General features: G+C 38.2%; 1 protein-coding gene across 1 annotated transcript in view; it reads left to right on the top strand.

Annotated features, from left to right (window-relative positions):
- ACSS3 (acyl-CoA synthetase short chain family member 3) overlaps nucleotides 1-21,829 on the top strand; it is a 171,914-nt gene that overhangs the window by 56,556 nt on the left and 93,529 nt on the right. The window contains exons 3-5 of the mRNA XM_066257582.1: nucleotides 2,760-2,948; nucleotides 8,824-8,958; nucleotides 13,783-13,923. Of these exons, the coding sequence (XP_066113679.1) occupies nucleotides 2,760-2,948; nucleotides 8,824-8,958; nucleotides 13,783-13,923 (465 nt within the window). The remainder of the gene's footprint in view (nucleotides 1-2,759; nucleotides 2,949-8,823; nucleotides 8,959-13,782; nucleotides 13,924-21,829) is intronic.

Raw genomic sequence — 21,829 nt, 5'->3', positions numbered from 1 at the left:
AGAGATGAGAAGCATCAATTAGTGGCACCTCAGTTGTTCATTGATGGCTTTCTCATATGTGCCTTGACTGGGGTTCTTCAGCTGAGCCAGTGACCCCTTGCTCAAGCCTGTGACCTTTGGCTCACGCTAGCAAACTTTGGGCTCAAACCAATGACCATGGGGTCATGTCTGTGATCCCATGCTCAAGCTGGTGACCATATATGTACACTCAAGCCGATGAACCCATTCTCAAGCTGCAACCTCAGGGTTTTAAACCTGGGCCCTCAGCATCCCAGATCAGCACTCTATCCTTTGCATCAGTGCCTGGTCAGGCTAGCTTGGGTCGTTTTGAAGATTGTTTTTTATTCACTACCAGACACCAACCAGAGGCTGAGGTAGTAGAAGCTCTTCTTATTGGTCTTTCCCACTGCTAGACCTTAAAAAGGATACCCAGTACTGTAATCTTGGAGCGGGGCCACTTGCTGCAGAGATTGCTCACTGAGATGTTTGGAGATAACTTTTCAGTGTTTATATTGGTTCTGAGCTTCATATAGAATTTAAGTTCATAATTTATTTTACTGTGATGTATCTTTCTTGTATTTCCCTGTGGGGCAGCTTTGGGTTCTTAAAAAGTAGCATTAAATTATAGTTTGCAGTAAAGGGGAGAATAAAACATGAGGTAGTTGTTTGATGTTTCCTTTCACCAGCATTCTCTATCTTGACCACATCTTTCCCTTTCTGCACAGAGAAAGTAATAAATAGAAAAAAAGTAGGAAGAATGATCAGGATTCAGGTCCTTTAAACCTGTTCAGAAAGCAGGAGAGGCAGTGTGAAATGAAAGGAACCACAAATAGCCTTATGGCCAATTCCTTCCCTCGAGCCTTCTCTGTTCATTTTCTTGAACAGTCACATTTAAAAGCAAGCCATAGTCCTTCCCCTTGCCCACCAGACCCCTGCAGGCCCTTTAGCTCTTTGACCTGATCTACAACCACTATTATTCTTGTTTATTTTCTCTCTCAGAACCTCTGGTCTCCCTGCTTTTCTCTTTTCACAATACATGTGCTCCCCCTTATACCTTTGTGCTGGCGTTCTCTCTCCCTGAAATAGTGTACTCACAGATACCCACTTATTCTCAACTTGCTACATGGCTTTGCTAAAATGGCACCTTCCTAATGAGGTCTACCCTGTTTGTCCCATTAAGAGTTATATGCCCTGCACTTCCAATCCCTTCTACTTTGCTCTACTTCCCCCTATTCAATAGCACTAATTACCTTTAATATAATGCATAATATACTCATGTTTACTACAAGTATTTCCTCTGCTAAAACATAAGTACTCTGATGTTAGAGACCTTTGTCTTCATTTATTGATGTTTCAGAAAACAGTGTCTGGTGTATACAGGTACTCAATATATATATTTAAAATAAACAATGGGTGAATGTCTTATTTAATTAGGTCTGGGCATCCCTCCCACAGCCTGCTGTTGTTGCCCATGGATAGGTTTCTTGCAATAAATTATATCATCTGTGGGCTCATGATCTATTTTGTCTTTATAACTAGAAATTGCAAAAACACATATTAAGAGAACAGAGGCCCTGGCCAGTTGGCTCAGCGGTAGAGCGTCGGCCTGGCGTGCAGTGGACCCAGGTTCGATTCCCGGCCAGGGCACATAGGAGAAGTGCCCATTTGCTTCTCCAACCCCACCCCCTCCTTCCTCTCTGTCTCTCTCTTCCCCTCCCGCAGCCAAGGCTCCATTGGAGCAAAGATGGCCCGGGCGCTGGGGATGGCTCCTTGGCCTCTGCCCCAGGCGCTGGAGTGGCTCTGGTTGTGGCAGAGTGACGCCCCGAGGGGCAGAGCATCGCCCCCTGGTGGGCAGAGCGTCGCCCCTGGTGGGCGTGCTGGGTGGATCCCGGTCAGGCGCATGCGGGAGTCTGTCTGACTGTTTCTCCCCGTTTCCAGCTTCAGAAAAATACAAAAAAAAAAAAAAAAAAAGAACAGATTTTTATGTTTCGTTTTCAAAATATATATATAAAAAGAAGTTTGTATGTTTGGTCTCAATATGGAGGGCGGTTGCTTAGGATGGATAATTAGTATTAAAAGCTACAAAAAATAATAATTGGCTTGAGTCAGCAGAAAGGACAAAGAACACGAAGTCAAGAGAACTGTGGTGGGACCTTGGCCATACCCGTTGCTCGCTGTCTTGACTCTGGCTGGCCATTTGTTATCTCTGAGTCTGTTATCTTATCTTTAAAGTAGGCATAATACTAATAGACTGTCTTTTAACTTTATATGTCTATAACAATATGTTTTTTGTTTATAGTCATTCTCATTTTCTTTAACAATTAGCCCAACATGTATCTAAATCGATAACCGTGTTATTTTCTGTTCCTGTGAGAGCGTCATCCTCTGGAATGAAAGCAGCACAGGGACTAGTCTGTCTTTGTTTTTTTATTGTTTTTGTTCTCAACTCTAAACACAAAGTATGACATGTAATAGTTGCTCAGTAAATGTGTTGTTGAATGAATAGTTAAGCAAATTTAAGCCATGAAGTTCCTATGGAATAACAATAGTAAGTTGGTTTGGAGGCAATTGTTATAATACAGATGTCTGTTATTATTGTCTCTAGCTAAACCCTTATCATCATTATCATCATCAAATCTGTGTTACTCAGCCTTCCTTAGTTTCCTACCCAGAGGATGATTATCTTCTTGCATTACTAACTTAATTGTTCAGTGAAAAAGCATAGAAAACACTTTACTGATCGAATGATTTTGTTATAGGTCTCTAAGCTGGCTGGTGTTTTGGTCAAGCATGGTGTCAACAAAGGTGACACTGTGGTTATCTACATGCCCATGATCCCACAGGCGATATATACCATGCTGGCATGTGCAAGGATAGGAGCCATCCACAGTCTCATATTTGGGGGATTTGCATCCAAGGAACTAAGTAGCCGCATTGATCATGCCAAGGTAAGTGCTGTGTTTGAAGAAATCAAAGATTAGCTATGTATAGTACAGCCATATCTGTGGATGAGTTATCCAAGAGTGATCTGAACTTATTATGTTCTTTCAAATAAGACACTTAAAGTTTAGTTTTTCTATGGCATATGTCTATTAACCAAAAATTATTTTTGTGTCAGTCTTATGTAAAAAACATCTTGCTAGGTGTTGTGAGGAATATAATATATGAGTTAGTTTGTCATGTATTAGGGTGTATAAGATAAGTAAAATAACTTATATCTAATTTATTCAGCCTTACCAGGCGGTGGCGCAGTGGATTAGAGCGTCAGACTGGGATGTGGAAGGACCCAGGTTTGAGACCCTGGGGTTGCCAGCTTGAGCGCAGGCTCATCTGGCTTGAGCAAAATGCTCACTAGCATGGACCCAAGGTCGCTGGCTCGAGCAAGGGGTTACTCAGTCTGCTGAAGGCCCGTGGTCATGGCACATATGAGAAAGCAATCAATGAACAACTACGGTGTCGCATCGAAAAACTGATGATTGATGCTTCTCATCTCTCTCCGTTCCTGTCTGTCTGTCCCTATCTATCCCTCTGACTCTTTCTCTGTCCCTGTAAAAAAAATTAAAAAAAATAATTTATTCAGTATATATATATATATATTAAGCTACCACTATGTGCCTTGTACTATGCTTGGAACAGGATAATAAATGATACTAACAAAAGGTTGGAACACATAACTAGTTTTATAATTTATGTACGTACTTCCAGGGATGGTGGGATAGCACAGAGGTTAAGAGAAGGTGTCAGCAAGGAGAAGAGTTACATGTTTAAATGTGGTCCTGAAGAACACACTTGATAAGGTTGAGATGAAATATCATTGAGGTGCTAAATTTAAAACACTTAATACAGTGCCTGGCATGCAAGACTCCTTAAAATGCAAAGGTGAGCTATTGTTATTCTATGACTTAACTTTAAAGCAGGGATCAGCAAACACCTTTCTGTACATTGCCAGATAGTAAATATTTTAAATATCGTGGATTAAATGGTTTCTGTGATAATCACTTAGCTGTGCTGTTTAGCACAAAAGGAGCCTTAAGTGCTTTGTAAACACAGCAATGTCCCGTAAAACCATATAGAAACATACTGTGGGCGGAGTGTGGCGCTCAACCATAGTGTGCAGACCCCTGATTTAGAGGAAGGAGAGATTTCTTTTCATTAATGACCAAAGAAGGCTTCCCAAAGGATGTGAGATTGCAGTTATATTTTGGCTAAAATTCAGCTAGTCGAAGAGAATGATGTCATGGGATCCAAAAGGAGAGACAAACAATGTGAATCAAGCATTAGAGGTAGAGAAGAAAAAATTCATTTGGAGGCCAGTGAATAGACCAATGTGATTGAAGCAGAATAAAGGGTGAGCTTGCAAAAGCAGTTTATGTCTGAACTGGATCTTGTAGACCTTGACCAGTCAAAGTTTTGAGCCAATGAGTCATGTTTTAAAGTAATGTTAAGAGTAGGCAAGTCTTTCAACATGATTTGAATGAGACTGAAGCTAGAGGCTAGAATAAGAACTTTTGGTAAGCAGTCTGTTTATGAAGCATTGGGCAATGTGTAGGATAGTCATAACAGTGGGAAGGTGAAGGAAGGAAGGTTGTTATATGAGTAAGAGATGTTTGACCTTTAGAGTTTTACAAACCCAAGATGTGACATTTTTAACATGAAAGGGAACAAATATACAAGCAGTCCCTGATTTGCAAACAAGACAGGTTCTGTAGGTTTGTTCTTAAATTTGTATGTAAGTTGTAACAGGTATATTTATCTATTAAATGAAACTTAAACAGATGTTTGTCTTAACATAGTATATTTTACCTTTCTGTGCATATAAATACTTAGACATTTTCAAACCTATAGAACCTATTTTGTTTGTAACCTGGGAATTGTCTGTATATTGAAGGTCCCTTGAGCACTTGGAGTGAGGTTTTACATGACTGACTTCATTTGGAATAGGTCATTAATTAGAACTAAAAGCTGGTTTGTGGACTAACTGGCTAGATTCATTTCTCTCTCTCTCATTAAACAAACTGAGTTAGTGCTTATGAAGGGAAATCTAGGGGGAAATATCAGTCAGTCATTGACCTGCAAATCAGTGAGCAGTGGGGACTCCTCTGAGGAATCTATAAACTCCAGTTTGTTTGTTTGTTTGTTTGTTTTAAGTGAGAGGCAAGAGTCAGGGAGGTAGAGACAGACTCCTGCATGCACCCCAACCGCAAGCCCCCTACTGGGTGATGCTCTGTCTAAATGGACAGAGCTCAGTTATCAAGCTCCATTGCTTGTTAACTGAGCTATTTCAGTGCCTGAGGTGAGGCCATGGAGACATCCTATGTGCCCAGGGCCAAATTGCTCAAACCATTCGAGCCATGGCTGTGAGAGGGGAGGAGAGAGAGATAGAGAGAAAAAGAGAGAGATAACATGGAGGGAGAGGGGTGAGGAAGCAGATGATTGCTTCTTCTGTGTGCCCTGACTGGAAATCCAACCAGGGACTTCCACAGGCCAGGCCAATACTACACTGCTGAGCCAACCAGCCGAAGACTAAACTCCAGTTTTTTACCTACAGAAATCTAAAAACCATTTGGATGAAAGTATGAAATATATTATTTCCTTTTTGTAAAATTTTATATGATGTAGGGAAATTGAGATATATAAAAATAAATATTTATAACACTTATGCTGTACCAGTGAAGAAGTTTCATCTATCACACACACTTTTTTTTTTTAATTTGTTTTTTTTACAGAGACAGAGAGAGAGTCAGAGAGAGGGATAGATAGGGACAGACAGACAGGAATGAAGAGAGAGATGAGAAGCATCAATCATCAGTTTTTTGTTGTGACACCTTAGTTGTTCATTGATTGCTTTCTCATATGTGCCTTGACCATGGGCTACAGCAGACCGAGTAACTCCTTGCTCAAGCCAGCAACCTTGGGTTCAAGTTGGTGAGCTTTGCTCAAACCAGATGAGCCGCGCTCAAGCTGGCGACCTCAGGGTTTCAAACCTGGGTCCTCCGCATCCCAGTCCGGCACTCTATCCACTGCGCCATTGCCTAGTCAAGCCAAGACCTTTAATCATGCCAAATTAAAGGCAAGAAGATGGATATATATATATATATATATACACACATATATATGGATATATATATATATCCATATATATGGATATGTATATATATATATTTGTGAGGTATTTCAATTTATAGTTGAAATCAGGGATGATTTTGATGTCATGATTTTCAAATAAATAGCCTGTAAAAAGTTTTATTTTAAAGGATGGGAAGAATATATTGTAACAAGTCAATTGAGACTAAACAGAATTGCTACTGGTGATGTCAATTCTTGGTTCTTGAGTTTGGCAAAGAAAATTCAGAGCCAAGAACTCTACTGGAAGAGAAAGTTTATTTAGCATGCAAAGCAAAATTACTCTCAAAGAGAAGATTTGAGTGGGTTTCTCAGATAGCTACCTTGGCCTTTTAGAAAGAAAGTCACAGAGGCAGAAGAAGTGAGCCATCTGGGTTGCGTGGACTCAGAAAACAAGTTACAGAGGCAAAAGAAGGGCCCTTGGAGACAGGTGCAGGGCGTTAGCCTGGGATGAGCTACTGCTGCCCACTGCTGTCCTGTTTGCCAGTCTCATGAGGACCCTTAGAGCTTAGGAGAAAGTAAGCAAAGATACACACCTGAAGATAGAAGGCAGAGGCCTTGGCTGATAGCTCAGTTAATTGTAGAGGTTGCTGGATCAATCTCCAGTCAGGACACACACAGGAACAGATTGGTGTTCCTGACTCTCTCTCTCCCTTTCTCTCTCTCTCATATCAATAAATAATTAAAAAAAATTTTTTTTTAATTAAGAAGGTACAGGTTTACTCAAGAGAGATGTTTGCGTCCTTTTTCTTATGGGTTTTTAATCTGTTTTCTGAAGGTGGGGATTTTAGGGGGGAGGTTCTCAGGAGAAGATCTCAGTAGAATATTCATAGTTTTCTAGGTGTGCCCTTTAGTATGCTGATGAATCAAAATAAGCATATAGGTCATTGTATGGTCAGTTTCACCTTCAAAGAATGTCATCAAAGAGGGACAGGGTCCAAGGTGGGTCTGCCCCAGCACAGTGTGGGTGGAAAGTGTGAGATAAAACCTTGCGATCTATTATCTGGATGTAAAATCCTTGGCCAGTTTGTTCAGCTCTTGGTCTGAGTTTCCCCATTTCACTTGCCAAGGAATTTTCCTAGCTTTTTACTATCCGGCCTCAAAACCTCCAATAAAAAGCTAATAGAAATGTGAAAAGAGATTATTTTTGTAGAAGAAGAGTCTAATTCTAACTTTATTAGATTATTCAAGTTTTGATATATTCTGTATGTTTTTAATTTGATATGTAACTTTCATTTATTCAGAATCCTAATCTTAGGAAATGTTATCTAGAGTTATTTTTGCAAGTATTACAAATATTAAAATGTGAATTATATTTAAGTGTCTGACCTTCTAATATGTAATAAAAGGTAACAAGACACTTTTCCTCCCTCTCCTTTTTTTTTTTCTTTTGGTCTTTTAAAAGGCAGCTTGATAGAGCAGCGAAAAGAAGTTCCTGTGATCAGACAGAATGGGCCCTTTTCTCATCCCAGCACTTGTAACCTGGGCAAACTATGTAACTGCACTGAGCCTCAGCTCCATGAATATTACATGATATTAAAAAAACAGAAAGGACTAGATACACATATGTTTGGTATATTGGATGAAGTGTATTTTAAGCAGGAATCAGAAATCAGAAATAGATGCACTATCTTGGATTGATTATCTTGTCTCCTGAATAATTTATTATCTGTTTTCTTTGCTTTGGATTTTATGGTGAAGAAATAGTGTACTTAAGAGAATAATGACATGTTTGTTTCTGCAAATTAATGAGAATTTTGGTTCAGTTAGGAACATTCAGTTATCAAATGTTTATTGAGAGCTTGTGGCATGGCAAGCATGGTACCAGGCGTGGAAGACATGGAGGTGAGTGGGAGCCACGCTGGGCCTTGGAGAGCCAGCAGTGGGGAGGCAGGGCACGAATGCAGTCAGACAGCGAGGCTAGCCCGGGCTGGCCCGAGGAAGGGAGGGAACCCTGACTTCCTAGGCGCTTTCCCAAGATTATTTTTGGCTACGTCGGTGTACATCATGAATAAGTGGCAACTTGTCAGATAAAGGAAAGTGCCAAATGTGTCTTAATGCCAGGCTGGTTCAGGCTTTGTGGGTCCTGAAATCTAAATCATTTGGGGAAAACCCTTTTTAGAAAAATATGACAAAGTTACAGATGCTTGGTAAAAATGGATATGTATTTGGAATGCAAGAGAACCATAAAAGTATTATTAGAGACCCAGATGCCTTCCTTCTGTGGACTCTGGGCATATAAGCAGAGATGCTTACATGAAAAAAAGAAAACTTAAAAATGCTTCCTGGTAGCAAATAGACTGGCCCTCCCCACCTAAGAAAGCACCCTGACTTCAACAACATCCATCTGTTACATACCTCTGTAAGTGAGGGGCCCCAGACTTGCCTTTTACTGGTTCATAAATCTACTGGCTTCATGAATTTTTTGGAAAGTATTTTTTAAGCAGCTCATCCTTATTAGGCAAAGCATGTTAGTGTGTAATTTTGAACAGGTAAGTGAGATTTATGTGGAAGAGGTATGTTTATAACACTTAAAAAGGGCTTATTGGTTTTCAGGTTATTTGTTCAATAGAGCAATGAATCATTCAAACATTTTTTTTTAAAGAAGTGTTAATCTGCTTGTCTGCATCTGAAATACTGTGATTACCTTAGTTAGGATTGTTAATCCTTCTCAATTTATTTTTTATTTTTTTATTGTAGCCCAAGGTGGTTGCTACAGCATCATTTGGCATGGAACCTGGAAGGCGGGTGGAATACATCCCTCTTCTAGAAGAAGCGCTGAGACTAGGACAGCACAAACCAGAGAAAGTTCTCATTTATAATCGTCCAAATATGGTAATCTGAATACTGAATTTGGTTCTTGCTTTAGTGATGTGCTAAGGGTGATTCTAGTTTTGACCACTTAACACACTCTTGATTTATGAACCATTAAATATACTCCCTGAATGTCACTATTTTTGGCAGAAAGAAAAAATTAGATATGAATATTTTATTTCTTTATGAAAAAATAAAATAGCTTAAAAGAAAATGATTGAAACACAGAAATAGCTGTGATATTAATGAATTGGATTATCTGTCTATTCAATTGTGATAGCATTTATTAATTTAAATAATAATAATAATAATAGTAAGAGCCAACACTTACAGGCTGCCTACCATATGAGTTTCAAGATACTCTACCAGTGGATCATTTAAAAAATCTCTCATGTAACTGTGATCTCAGAATCCTCTTTGAAAGAAAAAGAATCTAATGAACAGAGAGAAAAACTTGCCCTGTGTCAGGGACACATCTGAACCCATGCTCTCTGTTTCCTTAAACCCTAAGCGATCCTGCCAGGTGGAACAGTGTGATTAATTTGTATGTAAAATATAGTTTAAAAACTTTAGTGAAACTATATATACATAACACAGAGATATAGATAACAGGACAGCAAATGCCAGAGGGAAGGGGGGAGGGAGTTAGGGGAAAAGGCCAAGGGGGTATAAAAAGGGACACAGGGGTGGGGGTGAGGGAGTTATATTCAGTGGGGCACTTGAATCTACGTAAACACAATAAATTAAAAATTTATAAGAAACTTTAGAAAAGATATTTAGTGCAAAAGTAAAAGCTATGTTCAAGGAAACAAAATTTGAATATTCTAAACAGATTTACTTATTCTGTGATCCATGAAGGAAGAAAAAGCAGTATAATACATAAATGAATATATTTTACAATTACTTTTCTTAGTAAATTGGACAAATGGTCTCCTTATTTCTGCATGCAAGCAAGTCTCCAGATATTTATAGTAGAACCAACTTAGGTTTCTAGCAGATTTAAATTTTTTGCAGAAGAAAAATTACAAGAGTGGAAAAAATCGTGTATGATTATGTGGGACTCTTGAGAGCTTCTCTGTAGAAAATGCTTAAATGACAAGATGTAGGAACAGAGAGCATTAAAATGGTGTCATTTTGGTCACCACCTAGCAATTCCCATTACCATATTGAATTCCCATATAAAGTTTTAGTAGTCTGTGTTTCATGAACTGCTGCATTCAATGATTTAATATTCTTACTGTCTCAAAGACTTTTTCTCTCAGATGACCTTAAACCTATTTTTTTTTTAAAAAAGGTTTGTTGCTATTAAATCAGGGAATGCAAAGTCAGCAATAAAGAAAGCTTTTAGTGAGAGAAGGTAAAACACACACACGTAGTTATGCGGGCATATGTGTGCTATTCACATTTGTGTGAATTCATGTAGAGGCTATAAAGAACATATGCCAGGCTAGATAATAAGTGTTTTCAAATACTTCTTATTTAATTCTCTTAAACCCATAAAGTAGATGCTATCACTGACCTCGTTTTGCAGATGAAGAAACTGAGTCATGGATAAATCCTAGCCATAAGTCATACCTACTATGACTCCAGTGAAATGTGAAACTCTAGTAACATTTGAATTCCAGTTAAGTGATTTTTTAACCAAAATAATTTGTTTTACTTTATAACACCCTGGCTATGGATATGAATATTTCCTATTCATATTTTTCTAATGTAAATCTCTTCTCTTCCTCTTACTAGGTAGAGATTCACACACCCTTTCCCTCTCATACAAAACTGGCTCACTTTCTCTCTTTCCCTTTTTCTTAAGACCCTTCCTTCTATTTTGACATATCTTTATTTTAGGTAAGGGCTTCACATGTCTCTTCTCCTTCATATTAGAACTACTATACAGGCAGTAATTAAGCCCTTTGGACTGACTGGCTTTGCTTTGACTTTGGAGAGACACAAATTGAAGCTTAGTGGAGTCTTTCATTAACCAGATTTGCATTTTTGCCAAAGGAGTTAAACACTTGGCTGCTATTCATAAGCCTTAGGCAAGCAGTGACAGAATAAAAGGAATATTACATTTGTCAACTCTAGCACTGTCCCAGTTTTTGCCGTTTGAGAATGATAATGACTAGAAAGCCATATCTATAGAAGTAAATGTATATATGTAAAAGCTAATGTTGTATTTTTCCCTCTCTTCCTTTTATCAAATCCTCTTTACACATGTATGTATTTCTTAGCCTGAAGAATAACCACTTATTCAAGTCCTCATTTCATTTAATTTATAGTTATTTTTGTGATGACTCAATTGACATTTATAATTGTTCAGTATGATGATTGTTTGTACATCTGTAATATTGATGTCAAGGGCTTCTTTTTTTTTTTTTTTTTTTTTTTTTTTTTCCTTAAGCAAGATAGAGAAAGAGAGAGCAACAGACAGGGACAGACAGACAGGAAGGGAGAGAGATGAGAAGTATTAACTTGTAGTTGTGGCACTTCAGTTGTTGATTGGTTACTTCTCATACATGCCTTTACTAGGGGTCTCCAGCTGAGCCAGTGACCCTTTGCTCAAGCCAGTGATGTTTGGGCTCAAGCCAGTGACCATGGGGTCATGTCTATCATCCCACGCTCGAGCCAGCGACCTTGTGCTCAAACTGATGAGCCAGCACTCAAGCTGGATAAGCCCGTGCTCAAGCTGGCAACTTTGGGGTTTTCGTTTTTTTTTTTCATTTCATTTTTTTGAAGCTGGAAACGGGGAGGCAGTCAGACAGACTCCCGCATGCACCCGACCGGGATCCACCCGGCATGCCCACCAGGGGGCGATGCTCTGCCCCTCTGGGGCGTTGCTCTGTTGCATCCAGAGCCATTCCAGTGCCTGAGGCAGAGGCCACAGAGCCATCCTCAGCACCCAGGCCATCTTTGCTCCAATGGAGCCTCAGCTGTGGGAGGGGAAGAAAGAGACAGAGAGGAAGGACAGAGGGAGGAGTGGAGAAGCAGATGGGCGCTTCTCCTGTGTGCCCTGGCTGGGAATCGAACCCGGGACTCCTGCACACCAGGCCGACACTCTACCACTGAGCCAACCGGCCAGGGCCAACTTTGGGGTTTTGAGTCTGGGTCCTCAGCATATCAATGCTCTATCCACTGCGCTAACCCCAGGTCCAACTAATGTCAAAGGCATGGTAATTTAAATTTAATTATGTTTGTCTATGCATAAAAAAGTGAAAATATACAATTTAGCTACAATTAACTATTTTTATTTATGTAAGTGCATATTTTGGGCTTATCAAAGTGAGGCTGGGAATGCCTAAGACTTCACTTTCATGAAAGTCAATTCAGATTGTTATCTATCAGTATGTTTATTCATATAGGCATTGCATTTATAATGTTATATTGCAGTGTTAATTTGTAAATGTACTCATTTAAAGACATGACTATTTTATGCCTAACCAGGTAGTGGGGCAGTGGATAAAGTGTTGACCTGGGATGCAGAGGACCCAGGTTCAAAGCCCCGAGGTTGCTGGCTTGAGCATAAACATAACCCCATGGTCACTGGCTTGAGCCCAAAAGTCGCTGGCTTAAACCCAAAGGTCACTGGCTTCAGCCCAAGGTTGCTGACTTGAGCAAGGGATCACTGGCTCAGCTGTAGTTCCCCAGTCAAGGCACATATAAGAAAGCAATCAATGAACAACTAAGGTGCCTCAATGAAGAATTGATGCTTCTCTTCTCTCTCTCTTCCTGTCTGTCTGTCCTATCTCTCCCTCTCTATCTCACAAAAAAAAATCATTTTTTACAACCCTGATCAATGCATTAAGGAGCCCCCAAAATAAAAATGGTCTGGCTTTTCTAAATATCTCAGAGTCTGGTTTAGTTTCACCTTGATGAATGAATGGTTACCTCTACACTCTAAGTGGTGGATCTTACTAGCTTTCACTGAGGAATGTTGTTGCCTTGCCTTGTGCCTATACTAACAAGTTCACCGACTATAAGCCTCCTAATGTGACTTCTTGAGCTTAGTTATTTCAGAAAATTATTAGACATATACTGGGTCATAACGCTACTTAAATAGATGTAACTCCACTAGAACAATTTTTCTATAAGCTACTTCCTTACTTTTCACCTGTCTGATCTATTTCACTAGCACAAGTTGTGAAGAGGTTATCTAACCTTTTTTAAGGTGTAGCTGTCTAACTCATGACTCTATTATTGTAAAGGTTACAACTTGGAGCTTTATTCTCAGAACAGAAAGAAAATAAACATTTCAATGACATAGATGGAGGAAATTTGGGATAGCATTTTAGATATGTCACATACTCTTTATTAATTTTCAGAACTTTTTCTTCTTTAAAAAGCAAAAGTAGATTTCTCCTCCACCCCTGAAAATGATTTAATATTTTCTTATTTGGAAAGATGGCCACAATCTTACTCCTAAATGGCTCTCATATAAAGAGAAATTTTAACGGGTTAGTTGACATTTGATTGTTAAGATGATAGCTCCAAAGTAAAAGATACTGGTTATAAAAATTAGAAGTAAGTTCATAAAGTTAATAGTGTACACACATTTATGAAAACATAAATCTGTGTTAGTTAAGCTCTGACCGTTGATGAAAACATGACCGCATCGCATCGAGTTTCTTAAGGATAGCCCTAGATCTGAATAAAACGTGTTCTTTCGTCAGAGCAGTTGAGGCCAACATCAAACTGTTAGACTTTTTATGGATGTTTATCTGAGAAATTTATAAATTTGATATTTAGTGCTATATAGATAGCCTCGATTTAATGTCAGATGCTCAGACTAACATTGTTCTCCGAACTGAATCTCCTTTGTTCAGTGCGTATTCCTGTATTTTTGCTCTCTAGGAGACGGTTCGTCTGGCTCCAGGGCGTGACCTTGATTGGGATGAAGAGATGGCAGAGGCCCAGTCACACGGTTGTGTTCCGGTTCTTTCAGAACATCCGCTGTATATTCTTTACACGTCTGGAACAACAGGTTTGCCGAAGGTACTCACTCTCTTAGCGATAAGTATACAGTGACAGATTAGTTTTACACTGAGTGTATTTGATTTCTGGCTGACAGTGCTTGCAGACTCTACTTTGTGGTTTAGACTTTGGTACTTTATATTTTAAAGAAATGTTGTGTTTATATATAGGAAAAATACTAATTATATTTAAGGTCAAGGGCTTTGCTCCCATTTCTTCCAAGATCTATATATATCTCAGCAATCTAGAATTGCTGAAGTAAACTATTAACATTAGCTATGTGACTGAATAGCAGCTGGTTTAATGAAATTTTATGAAAATATATTTTAAGTGAAAAACTTTAACACTTTTTTGAACTGAGGTATAACTTTCCTACAGTATGGGATTGATTTTTCATCTTGGGGAGTTCGATTCTTTGTTATAAATGCAAGTTTGAGAATCGGTGTAGACAGTTGGAGCAACAGGCAGTTCATCCTGAGTATCGAGCCGTTTGGTTTGTAGCACCGAAAACTCTCAGGCTCTTTAAGTCTGCTTACTGTGAAAGGTGTTAGCACAGAACCAAGTTAAACACATCGATATTTATGAAGGTGTCAGAGAGCAACAAATTCCACTTTTGACTGGGACCTGCAAACCATACTGTTTGGAGTATTATACAATTTCTCAACAGCTTGCAGTCTCATCTTCCTCTTCATCATTATTAAAGAGTTCAATAGTCATTGACTCACAGAATTTTAGTGGGGGAAGGGACTGTCACAATCACTCACATCCTAGAGGGCAGTGGCCTCTTAATTAATATTAGATCTCTGCAGAATCAGGGTTCTAAGTAAAACTTGGTTAAACATTTTAAAAAAGGAAAATGATGATGTTCCATATAGAATTCACTTGCTGTGTTAAAGAAAACATTTGGTAGGAAAATTTAATATTGCTAGGAAGAGAGACTGTTTCATGACATTTTAGGCTGTTATTGTGTTTTGTGGGTAGTTAGTGCTCGTCCATTTTTGTTGAGTACATAAAAAATAAATAAACAAATGAGTATACATTAAAGCTACTTGTGCCATTGTAGAACTTAAACCTTATGTTATTTTTTTAAAAAACAATTTTGGTCATCTCAAAAATAAATATTTGTTATATTAAAGACTTTTAAAAATATTTTATTCATTTTAGAGAGAAAAGAGAGAAAAAGAGAGAGAGAAGGGGGGAGGAACAGGAAGCATCAACTCCCATATGTGCCTTGACCAGGGAAGCCCAGGGTTTCAAACCAGCAACTTCAGGGTTCCAGGTTGACACTTTATCCACTGCACCACCACAGGATAGGCTGTACTGAAGACTCTTAAGACTTGTTTAAGCTGTCCAAGTGATCTGTTGGGCATAACCCTTAACCTCCACTCTTTGCAATTTTGCAATATACACGAGCCATATAGAGTCCAACTGTACACTTGACTGTCAAATGAAAGCATGTTTTAATCTAACAGGAAAGTGTCAACATGAAAGGAAACCCCTGATCCTGAAAACACAGTATAACCTAACCAAAAAACAAAACAAAACACATCCAGGAAGTCATTTCAGCTCCTTAAAAGCCTGAAGGAATCTTTAAAAGCATTTGCACCACCTCAAGCTATTAAATTTCTCTGAATTTCACTGTGGTCTGGATGGGGATCCCTGTGGGGCAATTTCAAGGAAGAGATTGTCAGAAACTCAAAACCGACTCAGCCAGTAGAGTAGAAAGAAAATAAAAAAATATACAGAGCATTAAATCTAAAAAGTAGTAGTTCCAAATAAGGAAATATCTGTTCCAGATGTTCTCTGGGTGAAAAATTTCTCTTCTAGATTCCTAGGTGTTCAAGCTGAAGATCATTTGAAGTTTTAATTACTCTCCTTTTCTCCTTTTCTACCATACTGAAGTTAATCTGTTTCAAAAGAATGGAGAAGGCTTGCATTGTTTGGAGATCTTTAGTCCTGTTGAATTTAACTCAATTCATTGTTCATTCTGTACTGAAAGAGGTAAAACCATGAGTAAACCACAGTTCCTTCAGTCTGGTAGGGTTGAAGAATATAGATAAACACAAATAATGCAAGGTTGACTGATCTTGCTCTCATGAGGATAGATGAGATTCAATGGCACCTGAAGTTTTATATTCAATTAATTTATCAAATATTGTTGAGCACGCAAATATGTGTCTGGCTCACTTTCTAGAAGTATATATTCTATTTCTCAGACACAGGCACTATTATATAAGGAGCTGTGTAATGTGTAATAAGTATTATGAAGAAAAGTAAAGCAAGGTGAGGAGGCAGAGTGAGGGAGGAGTCGGTGTGCAGTTCTACCAAGGACTGCTCTCAGTAAGGGGGAACTTCCTCAGAGAGTGACATCACAGGGAGGAGGGCATTCCAGGCAGAGCAGGTCAGCATAGGCAAATGCCAGAGTGTGTAAGGAAGCTTCCAGGAAGCCTACCTAGTGCATACAGTACATGGGAAGAAGAAATGGCTACATATATATAGGCAAGAGCCAAACTTACAATTTAAGAAGTTTAAGTTACAGTTCTGTATGTAAGGGATGAAGGACACTAATACTTTGTAAACAGGAGAAACAGTATGAAGGAATGTTCTATTGGAAAATAAGCACGTATAAACAACGGAAGTAGGAATATTTTAGGTTGTTTAATTAGTTTAAGACATTACTTAGGACACAGCACACTCAATCGGGAGGAATCAAATTTGGTTCAAGGATAGGAGTGAGGTGGAGGAGGAGTCCAAGACTTTGAACCTGAGAACATGGGAGGATATGGGAGTATTTACTAGAATAGAAATACAGGAGGAAGGAAGGTTTAAGGTTGGGTAGATTCAGTTTATAAACATATTGAGTATGATGTGTCTTTGGGACATTAACATGGAATTATCTAGTTAAAAGTTGGAAGTGAAGATCTGGGTCCAAGAAGTACATCTGAGTTTGCAGATAGAACCTTATGGATCATCCATGTAGTTTTGGTGTTTAAATCATGGGAATATATAGATTTTGCAAAGTAGGACATACAGAATGACAAGAAACGTAATTGTCTCTCAAGATCCCTCAGAAATACTTCTCTCATCCCTTCAATGGACTTTAGAATTTCAATTGCCTTGAAATTATACATTATCAACAAATCTTTATGATATTTATTTTATTCTACCTTATACATATTGGTTTTTATTTACTATCTTCTTAACATTGCATGTTCTCTGAGGTCTTAGAATATGTTTCATATATCTTTAAATCCACTATGTCACTAACCTTAAAATTGGGCCATGGGAAGTCCTCAGAATATTTGTTAAATGATATCTTGCTTCTCCTGTTAGCATCCTCTTTATTGGTAAGATTGTCTCTTTATTTTTTTTGGTAGGTATAATCAGGATTAATGGGATCTGAAAATTTAACATTAGGATTCTTAGAAGAGAAGTATTTCAGAAGAGAACACACATTTATTTATGAGGCATTTAAATGTAAACCTTATGCATCATCCAGTTTGTTTTCTCAGCCTTTAATCTTCATGAAGAAAAATGTTAGCCCATAAAAATATTCTGCTTTAAACTGCTTTCTCACCGGCACATAAGACACACACATAAGGCAACCTGTTCTTTGGTTAGGATTTGCAGATATATTTAGGGCATATTTCCATGTCTGTGTCTGCCAGCCATGGGTTTGTCAGGTTGCCGTTTGACAGGTTAATCTGTGAGTTGCTGCAAATATTCTAGCAACCACAGCTGAGCTGCTTTGCATACATTACTGTCTTTTTGTGGACTTCTCTCCTGTTTGATTTGGATGCCACCGTTCAAGATACTTAAAAGCGCTTCATAATAGAAGAATCCTTCATCTGTACGGGTGTCAATTAGGGTGTGAAAGATTTAGTGATAGTCATATTTATCTTCTTGTTTGATATTATAGAAGGATAGTAAAACTAACCCCCCACCTCCCTTAACCCCCAAAAAGAAAAAAAAAGTTCAGTGCCAAAGGAAAACAGAAGAAAAGAAACCAAAAGGAAAAGATTGAAAGGAAGGCATGACAAGAAGGTGTAGGTAAGGCCTTTTGTCCTGATGTGCATTTACACAACTTGTGTTACTTTGATTCCTGCCTGTTAGGAGATATTCATCTTCCCATATCTGAGGGAGAAAAAATGAGAGAAAGTCCAATAAAAAGGCAGTGAACTTTTTAATCTGTTACAGTTCTTGCAGTTAAAATGCTGGGCTGGCTACACCTTTGCACCTTATCTCACAGTTGTTCAGATCAATAAGAAATTATACTGCTGCTAAAGTATCCTTCATAGAGGCAGCACTAGAGCTTGTAGGCAGAGATTTTATGTTTGATAAAACATCCTAAGTGGAACCATTCCATTTCTGCTAACATGATTTACTAAGTTCTGCAAGTTTCAAAGGTTTCTTCTGGACAAAGAAGACTACTTTTAAAAAGAATATTTTTTCATATATTCACTTATTTAGTCTATCAACAAATGTATTAAAATACTATTCTATGCCAGACTCTGTGCTGAAGAGACAAAGGTGTTCTCCTCACAGTAAGTACCCAAGAGGTGGAGACCCAGCTCAAGGTTGGGTTGGAAGGAGGTGGGCAAGCCCAGGGGCCATGGAAGAGGGTGGGAAACATTTACTGTGAGATCCTGGACAGCACTTTCACAATGTGTTTAAGTGCTTTTGTGATGAAATAGGACCTAACGGAGTTCAGAAAAGGGATAGGGGTGGGGACTCATTCTAGAAAGAGGACTTTCAGCTGTCAAGCCTTTATTAGACAAGGATAGAGTTGAGGTGTTGGATTTTTTAGGTTATCAGAACCATATCTTTTATTTCTCAACCCATTGACTTCAACCTTCATTTAGTGGTGGATATTTTTTCACTTCAGGCAAAATATTTCTTCCTGCTTTATTATTTTTCTCAATTTTTCAGACTAAAATGCATGCATATAAAATAAATACATATAAACAAACATAGTGAAAACACAAACATACAATACACATAGATGTGTGTGAATAAATATATATCTCATGTATATAAATATATATATTTGTCTCATATAAGCATTTATCATAGGTTAGATGGCATAAGGGCTCAATTTAGGGAGCGGAAAGCTTTGTCACATACTTCAGTCTTCTCTTTCCTAAGTATTTGGAGATTAGCCTTTGATATTTTTATTGATCAATGAAAAAACATTTTTAGCATAAAAACTTTAAGGTCCTCCTCTTATCACACACCTCAGTCTTCCTTCGTCTTCTGCAACAACCTGTGTTGTTCATATTATTCTAACTCAAGACTGTCCTTTCAGGGATCATTTCTATAGTTCATTTGTATTTTTCTAATCCTTTGTTTTAAGTTGCGACAATCGCAATTGCACACGACACTTGCTACTGATCTGTTTTCTATTTTACTTTAATGGCCCCATTTATGATATTTTATGGTTTTCCTTGTCTTCACAGATAGTTTATTAAGCTGGATATCACAAAGAGCCTTCTGTGAAGACTCTGTGGTCCCATTCTTGCACAATAATGATCAGCCTTTAATTTTATTTGTACGAATTTAATTTTTTAAAATAACCCTTATCTGTTGAAAGTGGGGTTTTGGTCTTTGTTTTTTAAGAGCACCTCCATCCACGTTGTCTCTGATTTTGGTGGTAGAATTTACTTTCATGTCTTTATTTGTGGATTAGAGTGTTATTCCCACCTGGATGTTTGTCAGGTTGTCCAGAAGACTTTAAGAATAATGGTGGATTCCACAAAAACCAGGGTGGAGTATTGGCAAGTTACATGGGGCTCTTCTGAGAATATGTTAGCGTATCTAATGTCATTACTTTAAGGTAGACAAAGTGTTAAGTACATAAAAAAGTTATAACAGATTCAAAAGAGTAAAATGCAGCATACTTGTGTTCTGGTGTTAAGCATTGGTATTGAATAAGTATTTTTACTGTGATTCAAGTTTCAAATGTATTTTAAGATAGTATTTTCAGATTAATTGGGTCTACTTAGAATATGATTTCTTTAAGCATGACTAATATGTTTTCAGAGGCTGAACAAGTTTTCTCTTTTGCATTTTAATTATCATTACCCGGAAAATATAATTATAAACAAGACACAAAAAATGCTTTTTTAAAAAAACCTAGCCTGTTGGCTCAGTGGAAGACCATAGATCTGGCGAATGGGAGTCCTGGGTTTGATTCTCAGTCAGGGCACACAGGAGAAGTGGCCATCTGCTTTTCCCCCTCCCCATTTTCTCTCTTTCTCTTCTCCTCCTGTAGCCATGGCTCAATTGATTTGAGCACATTGGCCCTGGGTCCTGTGGATGGCTGCATGGAGCCTCTGCCTCAAGAACTAAAAATAGCTGATTGCGGGCATAGGCCCTAGATGGGCAGACCACAGACCCCAGATGATCACTGGATCCCAGTCTGGGCACATGTGGGAATCTGTTTATCTCTGCTCTTCTCACTTAAATAAAAAAGAAATGCGGCCTGACCTGTGGTGGCGCAGTGGATAAAGCGTCAACCTGGAACTCTGAGGTTGCCGGTTTGAAACCCTGGCTTGCCTGGTCAAGGCACATATGGGAGTTGATGCTTCCTGCTCCTCCCTCCTTCTCTCTCTTTCCCTTTCTCTCTCTCTCTCTCTCTCTCTCTCTCTCTTTCTCTCCTCTCTGAAAAGTTGAATAAAATCTTAAAAAAAAAGAAATGCTTTATTATTAGTCATGCATTAATATTATTATTATAATAAAGAAACTTTTTAAACATAATCTTTGAATTTTTTAACTTTTACACTTCTTGTAAAAGACCTATGCCTGACCAGGCGGTGGCTCAGTGGATAGAGCGTTGGACTGGGATGCGGATGACCCAGGTTCGAGACCCCAAGGTTGCTAGCTTGAGTGCAGGCTCATCTGGTTTGAGCAAAAGCTCGCCGGCTTGAGTCCAAGGTCGCTGATTCAAGCAAGGGGTTACTTGGTCTGCTGAAGGCCCATGGTCAAGGCACATATGAGAAAGCAATCAATGAACAACTAAGGTGTTGCAATGCAGAACGAAAAACTAATGATTGATGCTTCTTATTTCTCCGTTCCTGTCTGTCTGTCCCTGTCTATCCCTCTCTCTGACTCTCTCTCTGTCTCTGTAAAAAAAAAAAAAAAAAGACCTACATGAAAAATATGAAATGATGCAGTTCTTTTTTCTGTACCATATCACATATTTAGAATATTGAAAACTATTATCTGAAGACTTTGGAGGCAATACCAAATTTCAGATTGAGAGTCTAGCTGAAGGAATTGTAAACTGATGCTTGATGGGAATTTTTATACCTATCCTTTAAAAAATAAAAGCAAATGGTCTCAGAGACTGATGGAAAGCAGATGGTATGGATATTTTTTTCTCCTTTAGCTCCATTTTAATTGTTTTTAGTGAGAATCTTTGATAATAACCTCAGTTATTTTGATATTTCTGCCTTTTGGGTGGTTTTGGCCTAGGGAAAATAAAAATCAATAATTGCTAGAACTAAGAAAATACTTTTATTGATATGATTTTAAGTTTTAGCCTCTATTCTTTTAAATGCTTTTCCATGCAGGGTCTCATTTTTAAGCCTCATTTTTTTAAAGGTCAAATGAATTTACGTATCTATCATTTTATAGATAAAGCAGTATGGTAAATATACATAAAGAAGTGTTCACTTGAGAGATAAATAGAAAACCTATCCTCAAAATTATCTTCTAAGTTTTACAAATGAATCACTACATATTCATGGTCATCCAAACCTTTAGTTCCCTTTTATCACTTCCAGTTCATTTACCTTACCCTCCGTACCACATAATATAAAGTTTGACCCAGTTATAACATCATTTAGCATTATTGATACAAATGAACTCTCCATGCAGGGACAAGAGATGAAGGGAAAATTCTAAAACATCTCGTGTGAAATTATTA

This window comes from Saccopteryx bilineata, chromosome 2, assembly GCF_036850765.1.
Source record: "Saccopteryx bilineata isolate mSacBil1 chromosome 2, mSacBil1_pri_phased_curated, whole genome shotgun sequence".
Lineage (NCBI taxonomy): Eukaryota > Metazoa > Chordata > Mammalia > Chiroptera > Emballonuridae > Saccopteryx > Saccopteryx bilineata.
The sequence above is the reverse complement of the archived record's forward strand: the minus strand, read 5'-3'. Positions and strand labels throughout refer to the sequence as shown.